At 41.1% G+C, this 22,040-nt stretch overlaps 1 protein-coding gene across 1 annotated transcript; it reads left to right on the plus strand.

Moving 5' to 3' along the window:
* Positions 1–705: 705 nt before the first annotated feature.
* hspa9 (heat shock protein family A (Hsp70) member 9) lies at positions 706–14,670 on the plus strand. Its single transcript, XM_085182482.1, is given in 17 exon segments — positions 706–1,031; positions 1,792–1,850; positions 2,130–2,217; positions 2,760–2,941; positions 5,123–5,247; positions 5,332–5,405; positions 6,228–6,336; positions 6,483–6,532; positions 6,534–6,647; positions 6,725–6,817; positions 7,243–7,452; positions 11,586–11,813; positions 11,891–12,113; positions 12,459–12,553; positions 12,936–13,028; positions 13,124–13,264; positions 13,626–14,670. Coding segments are annotated over 17 exon segments (2,037 nt in total). The 5' UTR covers positions 706–950; the 3' UTR covers positions 13,698–14,670.
* The last annotated feature ends 7,370 nt before the right edge of the window (positions 14,671–22,040 follow it).

Here is a 22,040-nt window from a genome sequence, read left to right on the forward strand (position 1 = left end):
AATTATTGCAAACACAACTAAAACTATAACTGAAACTAATCAAAACTAAACTGAAACTAAGGATTTTCAAAAAATAAAAACTAAACTAGCAAACAATTGGTAAAAACTAATTAAAAACTGATATAAAATTGAAAATCTGAAGTCAAAACTAAATAAAAATAAAAACTAATGAAAATTGCAAAACTATTAATACCCTGTCAACGACGTAATCCGATAAAAAAAACTCTCTCTTTACCCGTCGGCTTCCCGTAGCTGTCATGCGACCGGCTATTGCAGTTAATAATATAACCGCTTCTTGACAGTTTTTTGTGTTTCTTTTTATCGCTGTGTAACTGATTTCAATTGAAAGCCTGCGTGCGCTAGTACCTCTTGCCACGAGTTCCCAGAATCCTTTGTGGTTTTACCCTTGAATGACGTCACATTTTCAATGTCTATACCGACAACCCCACGTTACATCATGACCTTCACAGGCCCACTAAATGCGTTTGCCTTACCCGTGCCAAAACCGCGAACATCCAAAAACCACCGGTATATATTTAATCTTTATATCAGACAGCTTTATTCTTTAATTAATGTCAGTTTTTCCAATTGATTTGCATATTCGATTTTAAACTGTTGTTTTAGGCATTTTACTATCGATGAAAAAAACCAGGCAGTCATTGTAGAGCCCATTTCGGGGTCCTTGAGCGGTGCATGGTGCAACATGTGTTGGATAATTCGAGAAGAAGCTTCGCAGTTCTTTTGCCGTTGCAGTCCAGAGGCGAGCAGTCTTGTCGGAGCTTAGCTCTATGCGGTTTTCTGAGGAGACGCTGCGTTAAAGTCTGAAGAGGCTTGGAAAGCTGAAATATTTTAGCATTCCTTCGCTGCCGAACTATCTGAAGAGTGTGCTTTGACTTAAAACGCTGTAGTTTAAAATCGAAGTTAGCAAGCCTGTTAGCTGAGTTGTGAAAATGTTGAGCGTCGCCCGAAGCGTTTCAAGGACTCTTCCCACGAGGAGTAACATCAGAAGCGTTTCGTCCTTGATTAAAAAGGTAAATGTCAAACAGTTAAGTAGATGTTGAGCGTTGCATTACGATGTGGCCATTAGCTTCCTAGCTTTAGATGCTAACAGCGTAAGCTTGAGGACAGCATATTTAGTCGTGGTTAGATCCATTACTGTGTCACTAACAATGAGCACAATCCAGCAGACACTGTAATAAATGTGTGTCACGAGAAGAGATGTGCAATAGCAACATAGTATTGAGCCGCCGCTCTAGCATTCGATGTGCTGGTGTGTTTCATATCTGTGGGGCTAAGCTAACGCGTGCTAGCTCACTTCATTTGATACCGGACCTACCTGGCAGCTGTTTTTCAAAGAGCGGTCATTAGAGAAGCAAGTACTACTTGCTTCGTCATCTACTTAAATATTTTACTTTGGTGTGTGAGTTTTAATGTTTTTGAGCTGGTTCCAAGGCTGTAGCAGAGCTGTGGGTCTGTGACCTTCGGTGAGGCGTCCCCTCCTCCAGCACGCTGCTCCACAGTTTAAGTAACGCATTTCGAGCTCGATCTTCTACAGGCTTCGCTTAGCTGGATCCCACTATTAAGAATGGTTTCTTGTCACATGTCCTTGTTTGTGACTCCGATAATGTTATCTATGCTTTGGTTCTTCCAATTTTCATCATCCTGTTTTTTTTTTTTTAAGTATACTTGGATCTTTCCTTTTGAGGTTCAAAATGTCGAATTTTGTGAGTTCATCGCAAATATTTTGTCTTGAGTTAACAGCTGTGTAACTGCTTTGTTCTGTATTATCAGGCATGCTGGACCGGCTTCCAACCAGATGCTCTTAGAGCCCTCTCCAGGAGAGACTATGCGTGAGTATCGACATTAAAGTGCCTGCATTATATGAACGTGCACTAACAACATGACGTTGGTGCTGGTTTGGCAATTTTTGTTTGTCTTTTAGAGGTAAAACTATACATTCACTTCCTAATGGCTGTGATTCATATTCGCAATTTAATAGACCTTTTTTGTCACCAAACAGAATGCCATATTCTGTATTGGTATTTCTAAATAGAAGTCTGAGAAATTTGGATCTTTTGATGTAAACATGAGGTCTGCTGAGTTTGTCACAATCAGTGTATGTGCTGCAGGTCTGAAGCCGTCAAAGGTGCAGTCATTGGGATTGACCTGGGAACCACAAACTCATGTGTTGCAGTCATGGAGGGCAAACAGGCCAAGGTGATGCTTTAGATGATTCACATGTTTGTTTGTTTAAGCCCCTATCTTTAATCTAGCAGTATCTATGGAAATGGAACCCACCCTGAGTGCTGATACTAGAGAACTTCTAAGCGGGTAAACTAAATGTTGTGTTAATTAACTCAATGGAAGTTTGTTACTGTACGTGTAAATAAACCAGAACAGGAAAAAAAAATCAGACTGGCCAAATAGATGGGATCGTAGACACTGATGCAGCATTACTCAAGAGCCTTACTGCCCCAGGATATGATTAATAACAAAAGTTAAACATCAGATCAGTGCATCCCTGGTAAAGAAATGGGTAGCTTTGTGTAACCAGAATCCAAAGTTATTTTTTTTTCTCTGTAGTTTTTCTACCGTTTTGAGAAAAAAAAACTAAAAAATATTAACACTCATTAATTGAGGTTTTTTGGTTCTTGGTCTTTTTTTTCTCTTCTACCTCCAACTTTAAAAACTGGGGTTGATTGATGAATCTGATGAAACAATGATTCCTCCAATCTAAATGTTTTCTTATTTATATTCAGGTGCTGGAGAACGCAGAGGGAGCGAGGACAACTCCTTCAGTCATTGCTTTCACAGCAGATGGTGAGCGTCTGGTGGGCATGCCTGCTAAACGCCAGGCTGTTACCAACCCTCAGAACACATTGTATGCTACCAAAAGACTGATTGGGCGGCGCTTTGAAGACCCAGAGGTCCAGAAAGATCTGTGAGTTCATTTCTGGCCTTTTAAAAGATTCCGGGGTGGCTGTAGCTCAGGAGGTAGAGCAGGTCACCTACTGATCGGAAGGTTGGAGATTCGATCCCAGGCTCCTCCAGTCTGCATGCCAAGTATCCTTGGGCAAGATACTAACACCAAGTTGCTCTCCGATGCATCCATCGGAGTATCAATGTGTGTGCGTGTAGTTAGAAATCACTCAGTATAGAGGTAGCAGGGCTCGCAAAATCCCGGGGCTAGCGATTTTTCCAGTCGGGCTACCAAAACCTATCTCTGCCCTGCCCGTCGGGCTATCGTAGGAAGGAAAAATATATGTCAATGCTTTTGCATTCTTTCGGAAATGTAGCTGGGTAATTATGTCATTGGCATCGGTGAGCCACTGTCAATATGTGACATATTGAAATCGCGTTTGAATTTGCGCTTGTTTTTTGCTTTCTCTTTGCAATCGCGCGAACTGTGTATAGAGAGCGACAGCACTGATTAGTGAGTGACGATAATTTGCGCACCAATTCCTCTGACATCGTCGTATCAATCGTTAGCTTACTATGCAAACATGACAAGTGAAATCTCCCGCAGCAAGCTTAAACATGTGAGAGGTTGATCGCGCAGAGAATCACTGAGCGTTATGCGAGTGTCTGTGTAAAAGCAGCAGGATATATATTTTAGTTCTGCTGAGCCAAATAAGACAGGTCAGGGTGAAGAAGTGACCACAAAACGTAAAAGTTATGACAAATCAGACTATAAGGCAAAAAGAAAGTGCAGCTTTATGGTTTCATGGACAAAAGAATTTCTGTGGCTGCAATATGACGAGCTATATAACCAGGGCTGCACATAAGTGGTCCGCAGGTGTGCATTCGCTGTCAAAATAAAAAACGCGCACATAGATAAGAAGTTGCAACGCGTGTTTGCGTACATAAGATTTTCTGGAGGAGGACAGACATTTGTTTAGAACTCTTAAAGATGTCGAAGAAGCTCCTTTAAGCAATTACTGTGATGTTCCTCCACCTCCAAAGAAATGTCAGAAGGAGTCCGAACCACAAAAGAAGCGCGTATTCTCGGAAAAGTGGTTGCAGGAGGTGAGCTGGCTTCAAACAAATGATGAACGCACAGAGATGTGGTGCAGAATGTGCCGTGAAACTCTAGCGGACAAAAACAGCCTTTTATATGGACGCAAACGCGCGTTGCAACTTCTTATCTTGTGCGCCTCTTTTATTTTGAAAGCGAATGCGCACCTGCGGACCACTTATGTGCACCCGTGTAAATAACATAATGTTCTGCCGGTTGTGTTGTTAGCTTTCCCTTGATTTCTGAGTCGACAAGCGCCTTTGTTACTGGGACCAGTCATTTTAAGAAAGGCCCCCACTAGAACCCATGAGAAATGCAAGAAATGCATTATTGCTCAGTCTGCAATATCTTTCCCAGAACAAACACCAATTGCAAACAACATACTAAAAATAAACCTGAAAATCAGTTTAAAACAGCGTACTATGTTGCAAAGAGTGAACTACCACTGGCAAAATTTAGCAGTCTTTGCAAACTTCAAAAAGCAAATGGCCTAGATGTTGGTTCCACTTGCCTCTTACCCGTGACTTCAGTGGAAATGTCAGATTCAGGATCTGACACAGACTGATTCATGTCCTACACAGTTCTTACAAGTTCATAGAAATTTCTGTTCAATTAGAACCAAGTATTTGAGTTGATGATTGTAATTTTTATACAATGTTGTAATTTGTTTTTCAACAATTTTTTTGATTAATATTTTGTTTCCTTTACAATATTATACTTTAATGTATACTATTGTAAAGGAAACAAAACAGGAAACAAAACATCAATCAAAAAATTGTTCTCTTTTTTTATTCGGGCTACTTAAGTTTATTTTGAGCTACCAAAAACTGAAGAGGCCCTGCCCGAAGGGCTACCAGGGATTTTGAAATATTGCAAGCCCTGGGTATTGCTTGTGAGAATGGGTTTGACTGGGTGAATGTGGCGTGTTGTATAGAGCGCTTTGAGTACTCCGGGAGAGTAGAAAAGCGCTATATAAGAATCAGTCCATTTACCATTCTCAATTATTGCATTTAAATCTCAAATCCGAGGTTTATTTTTTTAAATGTTGAATATAATGAAAGAAATAAACTTAGCTGGGTAAAAAAATGACCTTTTTTCCATCAACAGGAAGAATGTTCCCTACAAAATTGTGCGTGCATCAAATGGTGATGCTTGGGTTGAGGCTCATGGCAAAATGTACTCCCCTAGCCAGGCAGGAGCCTTTGTTCTTATGAAGATGAAAGAGACTGCAGGTATAGTTGTGCAGACAGTCAAAAGATGATTTAAATGTTTTGCACATGTGAGCATTAGTTTTGCTTCATATTCATATGTTGTAGAGAGCTACCTGGGAAGCACGGTGAAGAATGCTGTGGTCACTGTTCCAGCCTACTTCAATGACTCTCAGAGACAGGTATGCACACACAGGCTTTCTGTTGAAGGAAACGTTGCTAAACGTTTTCGCACGAGCACCAAAATATGAATGTTTAAAAGCTGATGTCAGGCCTCCACCAGGGTCTTTTAAGAAAAGCTCAGCTTTTGAGAAGTGAATTGTTTTCCTGCTGTGACACTGAGAAGATTCAGGGTTACTAACTGTAGCAGACTGTATCATGTTTCCACTAGAGTGGAGCAACTTGCAATACCTTCAACTGCTTTAAAGACGTTTTACTTAAATCTATTTAAACCTCCAAAAACATGTTTAACTGATGCATACATAAAGTATAGTTTTAAATTCAGTTAGAATGTGATTTATAAATTGTATTGTCCCTATGATACTGATGTTTTATCCCCTCCACAGATTTGTATTATGCAGTATGCCTTCATTGTTTAACTGATGCTATTTTTGGAACATAAAAACAATTCAGACATCCAGACAGGAGAGCACAGAATCACTGTTAACCCAATTCACACAGGATAGAATAATTTGGCCAAGTTCATGTTCAAATCACCAACCTGATTTATAATTAATATATATATATTTTAAGGTATAGTGTAATTCATCATATACTTTCTTTTTATACTTCCTTTTTTCCAACCCACCCCGCCTTTTTTTTTTTTTTTTTTAAACTGCTCGAAGTTTTTGATAAGACTAATCTACCTCAGTCTCAGAGCAGTTAAGGTGATATGTAGATGTCAGATAATTAGCTTCTGTGTCCTTGTTGCTGCTTTGGAATGCACTTGATGATTGAAGTAACGATTCATCTTCGATACTTGTGTCAACTTGTTTCTTTGACAGGCCACCAAAGATGCTGGGCAGATCGCTGGTCTGAGCGTCCTGCGTGTGATTAATGAGCCAACTGCTGCTGCTCTGGCCTATGGCCTGGACAAGACCCAAGATAAGATGTGTGTAGATGAGAAAAAACCTTCTGATGTTACTGCTATGCTTAGGAGTATCAGTACTTGCTAAGAAAGATGATAGATGATCCTGTACATAGAAGAATACAACTACTCGCTCTGTTGTTGTGTTAACCTGTATGAAATGTGTTTCCAGTATTGCTGTGTAATGATCTAGGTGGAGGTACGTTTGACATCTCAATCCTGAGAGATCCAGAAGGGAGTTTTTGAGGTGAAGTCCACCAATGGTGACACCTTCCTTGGAGGAGAGGACTTTGATCAGCACCTCCTCAGACACATTGTCAAGGAGTTCAAGAGAGAGGTGGGTATTCTAACAGTCTTTAAGCCTTGATCTATTTGTGAAGTTTTGCGTTTTCAACCTGCGCTGTTTCTTTTCAGTCTGGTGTAGACCTGACGAAGGACAACATGGCTCTTCAGAGAGTCAGAGAGGCTGCGGAGAAGGCAAAGTGTGAGCTGTCCTCTTCACTGCAGGTACTCCTAGCTTTTATCCTCATGGGAAGCTAATGAATTTGTGTAGTTGCATAAGAAGGTGACACTGAATGGCTGATGTGTCACAGATGCTTTAGGGTGTTTTGATTTTGGTTGTACTGCTTGTCATCACATGTCTCAGTGCATGTTGTGTGCCAGCTCTCAGTCAGCTGTCCAGATAATCTGTGTCTGGCTCAGTGTTACAGTGCTGGTAGATGAAACTCCTGTTTTTTGCTTCAGTGCAGCAGGTTCTGTTTAGAATCTGCTGCTGCTGTGCTGCTACAGGACTTGGCCCAGTGAGAGTGGACTGTCCTGATTCTGACCGCAGGCCAGGCCTAGTACAGGGTCACACAAAATGAACCACAGTGCTGAGTTAAAAGCATTTTGTAACTGTTTAAATACTCAGTGATTGTCCTTCTGTTTTACAGACTGACATCAACCTCCCCTACCTGACTATGGATGCCTCCGGTCCTAAACATCTTAACATGAAGCTAACCCGTGCTCAGTTTGAAGGTATTGTTGCTGACCTTATCCGCCGCACCGTGTCTCCTTGCCAGAAGGCCATGCAGGATGCTGAAGTGTCCAAGGGAGACATCGGAGAGGTGCTGCTGGTGGGAGGCATGACACGCATGCCCAAGGTACACAAGACAGATGTTTAAAACCACCAAAGTGCATGAAATAACTCAGGGTGCACATACTTTATACTTGTGGGACTAGATGGAGTAAACGAGTAAGTTCAGCAGCTTCCATGGCAACGAATAGTTAACAGTAGACAAAGTGGTACACACCACAAATGTGTGGTCTGGTTTGGGGACATAATGACATTTACAGTGGCTTGCAAAAGTATTTGGCCCCTTGAACCTTTCCACATTTTGACACATTACAGCCTCAAACATCAATCAATTTTATTAGAATTCCACATAAAAGACCAACACAAAGTGGTGAACACGTGAGAAGTGGAACGAAAATCATACATGATTCCAAACATTTTTTACAAATAAATAACTGAAAAGTGGGGTGTGCATAATTATTCAGCCCCCTGAGTCAATACTTTGTTGAACCACCTTTTGCTTCAATTACACCTGCCAGTCTTTTAGGGTCTGTCTCTACCAGCTTTGCACATCTACAGACTGAAATCTTTGCACATTCTTCTTTGAAACAGCTCCAGCTCAGTCAGATTAGATGGACAGCGTTTGTGAACAGCAGTTTTCAGATCTTGCCACAGATTCTCGATTGGATTTAGATCTGGACTTTGACTGGGCCGTTCTAACACATGGATATGTTTTGTTTTAAACCATTCCATTGTTGCCCTGGCTTTATGTTTAGGGTTGTTGTCCTGCTGGAAGCTGAACGTCCGCCCCAGTCTCAAGTCTTTTGCAGACTCCAAGAGGTTTTCTTCCAAGATTGCCCTGTATTTGGCTCCATCCATCTTCCCATCAACACTAACCAGCTTCCCTGTCCCTGCTGAAGAGAAACACCCCCAGAGCGTGATGCTGCCACCACCATATTTGACGGTGGGGATGGTGTGTTCAGAGTGATGTGCAGTGTTAGTTTTCCGCCACACATAGCGTTTTGCCAGAGCACCTTCTTCCACATGTTTGCTGTGTCCCCCACATGGCTTGTGGCAAACTGCAAACGGGACTTCTTATGGTTTTCTGTTAACAATGGCTTTCCTCTTGCCACTCTTCCATAAAGGCCAACTTTGTGCAGTGCACGACTAATAGTTGTCCTATGGACAGATTCCCCCACCTGAGCTGTAGATCTCTGCAGCTCGTCCAGAGTCACCATGGGCCTCTTGGCTGCATTTCTGATCAGCGCTCTCCTTGTTCGGCCTGTGAGTTTAGGTGGACGGCCTTGTCTTGGTAGGTTTACAGTTGTGCCATACTCCTTCCATTTCATTTCTGAATGATCGCTTGAACAGTGCTCCATGGGATGTTCAAGGCTTGGGAAATGTTTTTGTAACCTAAGCCTGCTTTAAATTTCTTAATAACTTTATCCCTTTATTTAGCCCCAAGTGGAGGAGTTCAAGTATCTCGGGGTCTTGTTCGCGAGTGATGGGAGAAGGGAGCCGGAGATCGACAGACGGATTGGGGCTGCAGCTGCAGTAATGCAGACGCTGCACCGGTCCGTCGTGGTGAAGAGGGAGCTGAGTGTAAAAGCGAAGCTCTCAATTTACCGGTCGATCTACGTCCCTACCCTCACCTATGGCCACGAGCTGTGGGTAGTGACCGAAAGGATGAGATCGCGGATACAAGCGGCGGAAATGAGCTTCCTCCGAAGGGTGGCTGGCATCTCCCTTAGAGATAGGGTGAGAAGTTCGGCCATCCGGGAGGGGCTCAGAGTAGAACCGCTGCTGCTCCACATCGAAAGGAGCCAGCTGAGGTGGTTTGGGCATCTGACAAGAATGCCCCCTGGGCGCCTCCTGGGTGAGGTGTTCCAGGCATGTCGCACCGGGAGGAGGCCCCGGGGCAGACCCAGGACACGCTGGAGAGATTATATCTCTCGGCTGGCCTGGGAACGCCTTGGTGTTCCCCCGGATGAGCTGGAGGAGGTGGCTGGGGAGAGGGAGGTCTGGGCCTCTTTGCTTAGGCGGCTGCCCCCGCGACCCGGCCCTGGATAAAGCGGATGAAGATGGATGGATGGATGGACTTTATCCCTGACCTGTCTGGTGTGTTCTTTGGACTTCATGGTGTTGTTGCTCCCAATATTCTCTTAGACAACCTCTGAGGCCGTCACAGAGCAGCTGTATTTGTACTAGGGCTGCAACAAATGATTATTTTGATAGTCGACTAGTCAGATTATTTTTGCGATTAGTCGACTAATCAGATCATGCATCCATTGGAGTAAAAGGTACAGCTTATTGCACCAGCAGCATCTACTCTTATGTAACTATCATTAGCTTACAGCTTTAAGTGTTTAAGGTATGTGCTAACTAAAAATAAAGACAAGGTGATAGTTTGTTAAATTTTAATGAAATTTGCAGATTGTTTCGGTGAAGTTGAATAAACTCCTTGCTATCTAAAATATAACAGGACACCGGAGTAAATTCTCGAGCATCTCACACTTCTGATAATCAGTTGTCTTCTTGACGTTTATTCAGGTGTGTAAAAACTAAAACTTCAATCTCAGGCTACGTCCACACGTACACGGGTATTTTTGAAAACGGAGATTTTCCGTTTTCGTTTTAAAAAACTAATCCCGTCCACATGTAAAGGCAGAAATGAAGGAAAACGCTGCTAGGAACATGCCAAAGCAGCAGGTGGCGCTATATTCCTAACCGTGTAGAAATGTTGGCCAATCAGAAGTCTAGAAGCCTCGGTGGGAAATGGTAAACAAAGCTGGGGCATAGAAGCAGAATCGAGTCGTATGTGTGGAGGGACAGTAACTGTGTGTGTATATGTAAGCATTTAAACACTGCAGAGAGAACAATTAACATTAACAGTATTGTAGAAATTTATTTCACCGAAACAATAACATGGCGCACAGTGTGACGTCAAAAAAGGCGCACATCTTTGACGCTGCGTTTTCTCCGTTTTTCTCGTCCACACGTAAATGCGAAAATGGAGTTTTAGAAAATATCCACCCTGTGACCGAAAACGCCGTTGACGTGTGGACAAAGGTGCAAACGCATAGAAAAAGCTGCGTTTTCAAAAATACCCGGGTACGTGTGGACAAAGCCTCAGCCAAACCGATTTACTCAGGAACAAATAAAATACTAAAAAAAAGCCAAACAATAACATTTTGAAGTTATCTAAGTGACTTATATATATGTTTAACCTGAGTAGCAAAAGACGGCAGTGGGTTTGGAAAAGATTTGCCGGGAGTCCGGTGTTCTCACGGCTCTAGTTAGCCTAGCCCCCGGCTAGCTATCGAGCTAGTGGCTAACAGACGTCTCCGAAAACGTCGGAGCGCTTTTGAAAATATGTGGTGTCTTGATAAACTGAGCAGATATTTGAGGTTTATACAGTTACATTCTCACCTGAAAATATGTTAAACGCAGTGCTGCAATCTTTTGTTTCAGTCCGTTATTACACTCTTAAATCCTATTTATTCCTGCGTCTTTTGTGATCTTACAAAGCTTCAAACAACGTGTCGACTATTAAATCAGTCGTCAACGATTTTGATAGTCGACGTAATCGTGACTAGTCGACTAATTGTGGCAGCCCTAATTTGTACTGACATTAGATTACACACAGGTGCACTCTATTTAGTCATTAGCACTCATCAGGCAATGTCTATGGGCAACTGACTGCACTCAGACCAGAGGGGGCTGAATAATTACGCACACACCACTTTTCAGTTATTTATTTGTAAAAAATGTTTGGAATCATGTCTGATTTGTTCCACTTCTCAAGTGTACACCACTTTGTGTTGGTCTTTCACGTGGAATTCCAATAAAATTGATTCATGTTTGAGGCTGTAATGTGACAAAATGTGGAAAAGTTCAAGGGGGCCGAATACTTCTGCAAACCACTGTATACATTGCAAACAGGTGTATTTTTTTTCTTAGTTGCGCTAACATGCAGTGCACTTTAGTGTTCGGCAGCTTGACAGTTGAATTGTTGGCTCATTACCGGCTCATTAACTTTGACGTGATCTCTATCTGCACAACCCTAGTGCACAGACAATAAGAAGAACATAGATTTGTACAGTGCCTTTACAAAAGAGTAAATAAACAACATTTTCTGCATTTTGAATATGATTTTTATAATGCTGATTTTAATGCATGCATAACTCATAATTAACACCCCCCACCACATCCGCCCTGCAGGTTCAGCAGACAGTCCAGGATCTGTTTGGCCGAGCCCCCAGCAAGTCTGTGAACCCTGATGAAGCTGTTGCTATTGGAGCAGCCATCCAGGGTGGCGTTCTGGCTGGCGATGTAACCGATGTGCTGCTTTTGGATGTGACGCCACTGTCGCTGGGTATCGAGACTCTGGGTGGTGTCTTTACCAAACTCATCAACAGGAACACCACAATTCCCACCAAGAAGAGCCAGGTATTTAAAGCAGGACTGCAGTCCCACAGTCTCAGTGAAGCCCCATGTGATCTACAGTGTCACATGTTCCCCTCCAGGTGTTCTCCACAGCAGCTGATGGACAGACTCAAGTGGAGATCAAAGTGTGCCAGGGTGAGAGAGAAATGGCGACAGACAACAAGTTGCTGGGTCAGTTTACTCTGGTAGGAATCCCTCCAGCCCCTCGCGGAGTCCCTCAGATCGAGGTCACATTCGACATCGACGCCAACGGCATCGTCCATGTGTCGGCAAAGGACAAAGGCACAGGCCGCGAGCAGCAGAGTAAGTGCACACAGTAAACCAGTCTGAAAGCTGAGAACTTTTTGTTTTTTTTCCCACTGTGTTAGCAAGTCAAGCTAAAAGACATTTCAAACTGCTGAAAATAATCTGCATTTTTAGATAAATATTAACACTTAACTTGGTTTACTTTTACAGTTGTTGCTAAGACAGACTAGATAGGGAGGTTAATATTTATGCATGTTGCTGTAATCACTTGGCCCTTACTCAGTCTTGTTTCAGAAAACTGTTTTGTTTTTTTTGTTTTTTTCCCTGCATTACGACTTGGTTTGAATTGGTGTCTGTAAAAGTCAAAGTGCATATATAAATATCTCATTTCCTCCTTTACAGTTGTGATCCAGTCATCAGGAGGTCTCAGTAAAGATGACATTGAGAATATGATCAAGAATGCTGAGAAGTATGCAGAGGAGGACCGGAGGAGGAAGGTAACAGTCAAACTGTAAAGACAAAAGTCGGGGGTGAAATCTCACTGTCTTGATTGATGGGCACTTTATTGTCAACATAACTCAGTACAACAAAGAAAATGTTCATCTTAAAACACATAAATCAGTTCACACTTATTTATACAAGGCTCATTCCTAATGGGTCATCTCAAGACACTTTATGTTGAACAGACTTGAAACTAGCTGCAAACAAAGGACTCAATGCCGTTTCACCCACAGTTACATCTGTTCAGTTGGTTTACAGGCATTTCCATATTTGCTTTTTAGGCCTAGAAGTTGCACACGTCTTACACGCAGATGATGGTTCACCACTGTGTTGTCTGTGGTTTTAGTATCTGGTAAATACTGAGTTGTCTTGCTGCAGGACCGTGTGGAGGCTGTCAACATGGCTGAGGGCATCATCCATGACACAGAATCCAAGATGGAAGAGTTCAAGGACCAGCTCCCTGCTGATGAGGTAATGCTCTAAACTTTGTTGTAATTTACTCAGATTAAATTAATGTTTTGTGCTTGATTTTTGTCTTATTTCCCCCCCTATTTTTGTGAAATCAGTGCACCAAGCTGAAGGAGGAGATTTCAAAGGTCAGGAATCTGCTGACCAATAAGGACTCTGAGACAGGCGAGAACATCAAGCAGGCCGCAACCAACTTGCAGCAGGCATCACTCAAACTGTTTGAAATGGCCTACAAGAAGGTAGAAAGCATTTACTTACCTTGAAACTGTGTATATCAGTGTGTGCTTTACTGTAAAAGTCTTGACCAGACCCTCATTTTATTACATTTTGCTTCCAAGAATCTTTTGAATCAGAAAAATGCTAACCGTAAAAGGAATAAGAGTATTTTTGTACAAACAAGTTGACTACCAAAGAGCTATTGGCTGAAAACAAGGCATATCTTAGAATGTGCTGTTTCCATAAAAATTTGGGAAAACTAGAGGTGAACAAACCCAAAAGAAGTAAAAGGTCACACAGATTAAAGCGGTTTTGCAGCAACGTGGACTTTGTAAAATTCTGCTCAGTGTTTGTGAAAGTCTTTAATTCCTTTTGTTCCTGCAGATGGCAGCAGAACGGGATAGCAGCAGCAGTTCCAGTTCTTCAGAAGGAGAGAAGAAAGAAGGCCAACAGTAGATCTTATAAGTACTTGGCTGTCATGAGATGACCATGACAGCAGAGGACTGTTGGGCTTGTGTGGTGGACTAGGCGGAAGGATGATCGCCCGAGTCATTCTTGTGTAACACAACATTCTACTGTGTTTTGGCAGTAAAATAGAAAAGATAAATGTCAGTGTATGTTCCTCCGTGTCCCATGATATCCCATTTCTAATTTAACTGTCTGGAAAAAAAAGTTGTTTATTTTTACAAAGATGTTAATTTCCATTCTGAGGTAGTGAACCATTTTCTTGTTGAAGATATCACATTTCTTTTGTTCAGTTTCGGAAAGCGGGATGCTCGTTCATAGCACTTATTTGTACCGGTTCACTCTGAGAGGTGTGCTACAGAGGATGTACAACTGCAGAGCACTGCATAAGAAAAGTCTCCTTTTGGTGTACTCTATTAACATCTCGGAGGCTGCCAGTCCCCCGCCCTGTTGTCCTGAGTGCACTCCATTGACTTGCATTCATTTCGTCTCTTGTAAGGACTGGTTTGTGATCATGTGGTCACATTTTCTGGCATCACGCCAATTCCTTAAACAGTATATTCAAAGTATGTCTGTGAGATGAGAATTTTAAGAATATAATAAGTATGTGAGAAACTCCCTTTTGGCTCTTAAAAATCCACTTCTTTGGTCACCTTAAACCGAGCATGGGTTGAACTCAACACAACACATGATGGGACAGCTAACTAGATGACATCATGGTTCACTTCTGACAGACAACAGGAGAAAGAGTCATGCATGAGGAGTGTGGAGCAACTGTGTCGTTCATTGACGGCCAGAAACTGCTCTGTGTACCGTGACTTGCTGTGTTGAGCACTCTACTTTAAAAAGAAGCACGAAGTAGTGTATTGAATTGAAAGTTCTGTTTATTGTGAGGGTATGGGATGGGTGATTATATTAATGAAGTGAAAACTGAGAATCATAGTAACTTGCCTTTTTCTTTTTTCTTTTTTAAATAAAAATATGAAATATGTGAGTCTTGTGGGTTTTTTCTTTTCTTTTCTTCATGTGTTTTATTCTTTCTAGTATTTCAAAAACTTCCTGATTTTATTTTCTTGCGCATTTGTGATACATGCTTGTTTCAGATAATGAAACTTTAATGTTGGACAAGGACGGTGTGAGCAAAGAAATCCGTTTTTGAAAAAACCAGGCCATTAAGGGAGAAAAGAGAGCCAGGTAGGCTTGGTTCTATGCGTAAAAGTTGTTGCTCCAGAAAGTGTTCCCTGCTTACCAGCAAAAACCGCAACTAAGCATTAGTGATGACTATCAATGAGCCTTTCATACCACTGTAAAGGAATTTTGGACCACCCTTCTTTACAGAATTGTTTTAATTCAGCATGAGTTGCCTGTTTAAGGGATGCGTCCCAATAGGCTTTAAGTTCAGACTTTTGAGTAGGCTCAAAACTAAGAATCCTTTGTGTTCTTTTTTTTTTTTTAGCCTTTCAGAAATGGACTTGTTTGGTGTATTTGAGATCATTGTATTTCTGTATAATCCAAGCGTTCTGGAATCATAACCTGGTCCGTGGCGCAAAAAAGGTTGGGGACTGCTGCACTAAAAGATGTTGGACCTTTATGCCAACCTCTTAGTTCTTGGTGAGAAATATGCCCGAGTAGCTCACTGGAGGTCATTTTATAGGGCTCTGACAGTGTTTCCCATGTTCCTACTTGTGCAAGAAATCATCTGCAGGACTAGGTTGATGCCCTGGGGTGGCTGTAGCTCAGGTGGCAGAGCAGGTCAGCCACTAATCAGAAGGTCGGTGGTTCGATCCCAGGCTGCCTCCTGGCTGCATGCCAAATATCCTTGGGCAAGATACTAACCCCATTGTAATGCGGTTGAAGGACCAGGGCGCCTGACTGCAGCTATATAGACAATGAGCTTTCAGAAGTAGTCTCGACTATGGAGCCTGAGTGTGCGAAGAAAACACAGGAACCCAAAAGTAGAGCTCAAAAATATATATATATATTGTGTTTGTTATGATAAATATAGAGACAGATATACAAAAAAATATATGTATAATATATCACAAACAAAATAATGCTAACAATACAAAACAGCTTATGTTCCAAAAGGAGGTGGGATGAGGTTTAGTCCAGTATGAGATTTGGTTCAGTTCCATGGACCTGTGATAGGTCATGTGACAACAGTTTTTGTAATTCAGTCCATAGGTTTATGATTCCTACCGCAACATAGCGGTGGTCGGGTGGCTCGCCATCCCGCGCTGATCAGGGCTGATCGCGGGGAAAAAAAACCTGACCTAAACAAGGTCAAAAACATAAATTATCATTCACAGAAGAAAATGAAACGGCATTCTACTGCTGTGACAAAATAAATACGTAACTCCATAAACAACAAAGTCAAGTAATTAATGCCATGTGTCATACAACAATCAATAAACCATCTTCTCTTATAATGAATCTCATTCAAAATACTATTATAGAAAAACATTATCATGGGTCCCATCAAAGTATATCAGCAATAAAGCTAATAAACATTATCCAACATTATCATAACATTATCAAATATATTTACAAAACTCATTTAATCACAGATGTTGCGCAACAGATTCAATAATCTAAATGGATTTTAACTCAATGCAAAATCTCATAGGCCGTTTTGGCATTTCATCAGAAAAGTAACAAAAAACATCCAAAACGGACAAAACTACAGAAATCAAATCACTCGTTCAACTCTAGATACGTTAATTCAAAATTCGGCCATAGTAGAATAAACAAAGACAACAATATTCAATGAATAAAACCAGTAATTCAACTTACTGTCGCTAGCCTAGCATCAGCTTACCGGCATTTTAGGATGTGCGACCGCCGCTCCGCATTTACATTGATTGCGACCCAACAAAACAAACAAATAACTCACCGTTGAGTCGATTGTGAGGTAGTGTAAAGATGAATGAATCGGCCGGGTTATTGCACGCGGTCAACTAGTATGCAGTGTAAAATTTGTCAATATCTGACAAGTACGCCAACCACAGGGACAACAGCAGCCAGGGAAGCAGGGAAGATGCAGCTGATTGACCCGGAAGTTATATGGGGTTCATTCCCGCCACAATAAAGGGACTAGCGGAAGTGGGGACAGAAGTCACCGTGGTTACACCATGTTTGCCTACTGGTGGTGGTCAGAGGTGGCACCTGTGTCTGGCAGCCTCGCCTCTGTCAGTGCGCCCCAGGGCAGCTGTGGCTACAATGTAGTTTGCCATCGCCAGTGTGTGAATGGGTGAATGACTGAATGTAGTGTAAAGCGCTTTGGGGTCCTTAAGGACTAGAAAAGCGCTATACAAATGCAGGCCATTTACCATTTACCCTTCTGCAACCCTGTTCAGCTGTCCTTTTTGTTATGGCCCATCTTTCTGTATCTCCTCCACACTCCTGAGACTGTGCTAGGAAACACTGCGAACCTTCTTGTGATGGCTTGTATGGATGTGCCATCCTGGAGGAGCTGGACTACCTATGCAACTGGAATGGGATGCACTGGCAAAAAAAAAAGTAAAACTAGTGAAAAATCAGCCCTTGACCACCACTTGAAAAATTATTCCCACAGCATTACAACTGAATGCACAATTGTGAGAATACGTGTATTTGCTTAGGAAATACATTGCTCACTTAATTTAAGCATAAAATATATTATATATGATATAATATACATATTTAACTAATTTCACTTGGTCAACCCAACAAAAAGTCATGTTTTCAAGCTTTTTTCCATGATGTTGGATGAAATAACTGAGACATTTACAATAAATTAGTTACTATTTTGTGTTTGATGAGCTAATGTGTTCAAAAAAGAATTCTTTGTGCATATTCCCCTAACATGTTTTAATACGCAAGTAAATTTGAGTTGTGCATGCTGAGAACATACAGATGCGTTATTTTTAAAACGTGTTAAAAATGCATCTCAAACCTCTGTGCTGTTGTACCTCTATGGTTTCACTAGCATATGTTGTTAAATTCCAGAAACTTACCACTGCTCTAAAAAAATAAATAAACCACATATAAAGGGGATATCATATCTTTAATATTGTCATCTCAGGCACAAAGTGTTGGCTGTTAGCATAAAGCTTGTTTTAAGCAAAAGATGAGCTGTGGGGCTGTGGTAAAGGATAAAAAATTAAAAAATGTTTTGAATTGTGTCTCAAGCAAAGCTCCTGTAGTAGTACACAAGAATCAAAACACAAAGCAGAATGTTTCTATGAAACTGTGAATCAGCCCTGACATATCACCTTTGATTGCTGATTGGAATGAAAGAGGGGATTAATAGTAGTCCTTATTCTACAGGGTGGGCCATTTATATGGATACACTGTAATAAAATGGGAATGGTTGGTGATATTAAAGTCCTGTTTGTGGCACATGAGTATATGTGAGGGGGCAAACTCCTCAAGATGGGTGGTGACCATGGTGGCCATTTAGAAGTGTGAAGATACGAGATGTGCAGCACCTGAAACTACGGACACTGGATGCCTGTGCTGGCATTTCTCCTTCGGTGTTGCTATCAGTGTGTGAAGAGTGGGAGAAGAGGGTTGCATTGATAATCCAACACAATGGGCAGAACATTGAACACATTTTATAAGTGGCCAGAAACTTGTAAATAACTCATGAAAGAATAAAGTTACGTTGAAACCAAGCACGCCATTGTTTTTCTTGTGACATTACCAATAAGTTTGATGTGTCACATGGCCCTCTTCCTATTGAAAAAACAAAAGTTGTACCCAAGATGGCCGACTTCTAAATGGCCACCACATTAGTATATGTGAGGGGGCAAACTCTTGAGGAGTTTGCCCCCTCACATATACTAATGTGCCACAAACAGGACTTTAATATCACCAACCATTCCCATGTTATTACTTTGTATCCATATAAATGGGCCACCCTGTACATTCAGTGTAATCAGTGTTAGACTAAAAGCGACTTCTTCATGTTGTCCAAACAGCTCTGTGACTCATCAATTCACACTGGAATCCAGCAGGGGGAAGCAGTGCATCATGAAGCAGGCAGACTGCCTCAGCATGCTTGAGGTCACTAAGGCTGTATCCCAATTCAGGGTCTGCAGCCTTAAAGGCTGCATTGTAAGGCCGATTACGTCACAGCGGCGCGCCGAAGGCTGTCCCAATTCAAAGGCTGCTCGAAATGCGGCCCTCAGATGCGTCCTTCATTTCCCTGAATTTTAAGGCTGTGGCGGTGTAGACTTCGTGGTCCCATATATCCTACAATTCATAGCGCGGCAGTCGGTGTGGATAATTCTGCCGCAGATGGCAGAAGTGGAGCGGCCGAAGAGTAAACTGTGAAAAGTAAGTACTGAATATTATGTCACTTATTTATGTGCAAATGTTTAATAATGAGGAACATTAAAACATTACTGTTGGCCACATGTCGGTAAAGTTATTTGCCATTAGCGATGTTTGTATGTTCAGATTTTACTTGCTTTTAAAGCCTTCAAAATATAATAATACAATAGTTGACCTTAATCTTACAGAGAATGTGATGATTTTGTGGATAATTAAAGTCAGTCATATATCCACAAACACAACAAGCTGAAAGTCAGTGATGCTGCTCGGTTTGCAGTCCTGAATATCACGGCACAAGCAGGATTCACTGCACTGTTAATGTTAGCTATGTTATATTGCTGCTTCTGTTCGGTGGTGTCGAGCCAAACGGACTTTAACGTGTGTTTGAACGAGCTGACGGTTCACTCGTTAAGCTGAAAGAAAGATGCTTTAATCACAGCAGTCACACATGTGTCCACTGTACCATCTGGGAACTCTTCTTGTTTAGCACTCGTAATAACACAAACACTAAATCCTCCTGTTTGTAGCAGTGTGTACACCTGAGACTGTCACCTGTCTGTCTGTCCTGCACTCTCTCTCCGTTTCTTTCTCTCTGATTGTGGAATAAAAGTATGAACATGTGTTTATAAGTTACACTTGTGTTTGAATCCTGCAGCTTATCACACATTTGATTTCCATGTGTGATAACTGCAAGTGTCCAGAGTGAGGACAGACTGAGGGACCCACTGCTGCACATCATCTGTGAGGCTTTGCACCCCTGATGATCCACCAGGACAAACTCAGCAGTGTGTGAGGAAGAGGAGGAGGAAGAGCCAGCAGCAGCTGACAGATGGAGAGAATAGACAGACTGTTCCCTGTTTGTGAAGGACTGCTAGAAAAGTTTAACATAACTAACTGTCTGTCCTGAATCAGTCTTATTAGGTAATGTTCAAATAATTTTATCATTCCAGTGTTTTCAGTGTGGGAGAAAGTACTCAGGGCCTTCAAGTTACACACTATGAAAGGCAGCAACAAGTTTAATGTTCAGAAACCTAAAGTATGTATCAGCAGCTGAATGGAGCTAAAAATAAATGTTTGTTTCAGTTCTATGAAGCTTTGAGTATTTTGGATTAGTAGCACTGCTGTGTTTGTTGCATCATATTGCTGTAATTGTTTCTATGCTTTATATATTCTGAGGTAAGTTGATCTATAGTGTTACATCATATTCTATAAGGATGTTATGTGTTTGGATACTTTCTGCCCAGTTTGACCCATTTAACAGAAGTGAGCCTGTTTAAGGCTCTGATATCTATTCTGTGTGACTTAAAGCAGTTATGACATGGTCTGATTTTCTCACCCAATAAAGGAATATTTAATATATCAGTCTACTCTTCATTCTATCAGAAACAGTTATCACAGCTCGTACATTTTCTTTTTACACATATATGTAAGCATTGAGCCAAATGTAATAATGCCAACATACTGAAGGAACAACATTTGTCTCTGATATATAATACATCTGTATATACACTGTCAAAGATACTTGAGTGTCTTTGAGTGAAGATTTAAGGTGATAGGACATATGAATAGCTGCAACTTGAATCTTTACTGAAGCTCAGTGTTTGACACAGAGTTCACTCACATGTACCAGTGTACCTGCACATGTGATGTGACAATAGAAGTGATTTGATTTGAGAGTTCAAACTCACTGCTGTAATAACTAATAATGATTAATATAATAACTATAATATTGGCCATATCATATTTACACTGACTTTAGTCTCATGAACAACATTAACTATTTGTTATTTACTAGCTAATCTTAAATGACTGTTCAGTACAGATATGAAGCCCAACAATCATGTTTTACTGTCCTGTGGTCTCAGCCTCAGATACTCATCAAATCACACAAAGCTCATGTAGAAACGAACAAAATATGTTCTCCTTCATTTCTGTCAACCACACGTTTCCAGCTATCATGGTTGCTAGGCAACCTGGGCAGCGCGACGGAGGCTAGACCGTCCCATTTCACAAGCCTCACACTTCCGGCCATAGCGGTCTTTGAGTACGCGGCCCTTGAGGACCGTTGAGGCTGCGTACTTTAAGGCTGCAGACCCTGAATTGGGATACAGCCTAAGTCACGCTGCAGGTTTTATGATTTGAATGATATAGCTGGTTCTATGAAGTATTAGAAAACTGGAGGTAAGTTTTAGGTGTTCAGTATAAAGTTCAGCACTTTGAGGTTTTCAGTAGACATAAGAAAGACTCTTGAATGCTTGGTGCTTGATTTAGCTGATAATACGGTGGCCCTGAGAGGCCAAACGGACTGCAACTTAAGAAAACACCAGCAATAAGAAAAACAATGAGGAATTTTGCAATGAAACAAAAAACTTGTTAAACGAAATTAATCTATTGGAAATGTCTCCCTTGAGTAAATGGGAATGGTTTAAATTTAAAATCAAAGAAGTTGCTATAAAAATAAGTAAAGGCATCTCAAAAGTTAAAAAAAAAGATACAACATTATATTATTAATGATATGAATAGAAAAAAACATAGAAAAAGTCAAAAAGCAGACTCATCTGTAGAAGAACAAATCAAACTAAATAATCTTCAAAACCAATTGGATAGCTTATATTTGGAAAAAGCAAAAGGAGCATTCCTCGCTGGCTTGAAGAAGGTGAAAAAAATACTTTTTATTTCTCTGGCCTAGAAAAACTAAGACAAACAAAAAAGAAAATCAATAAACTACTTGTTAATAATCTTAGCATTGATAGCCAAGAACAAATAAATGAGGAAATAGAACATTTCTATAAGAAATTATATGAATCTAACTTTTCAATCGATGATTGTCAAACATTTTTTGAAATAATTAGGCCATGTAGTACAATTATTGATGAGTCTTTTAGGCAACATATGGAAGATAAACTTGAAGAGAATTGAAGAGTTAGATAAAGTAATTGGGCATATGTCAAATTTATTGTTAGGACAATGTCCTCTGATTGATAAAAAGTGCAATAGTAAATTTATTATTAGTCTCTT

The sequence above is a fragment of the Neolamprologus multifasciatus genome, chromosome 2 (genome assembly GCF_963576455.1).
Source record: "Neolamprologus multifasciatus chromosome 2, fNeoMul1.2, whole genome shotgun sequence".
Taxonomy (NCBI): domain Eukaryota; kingdom Metazoa; phylum Chordata; class Actinopteri; order Cichliformes; family Cichlidae; genus Neolamprologus; species Neolamprologus multifasciatus.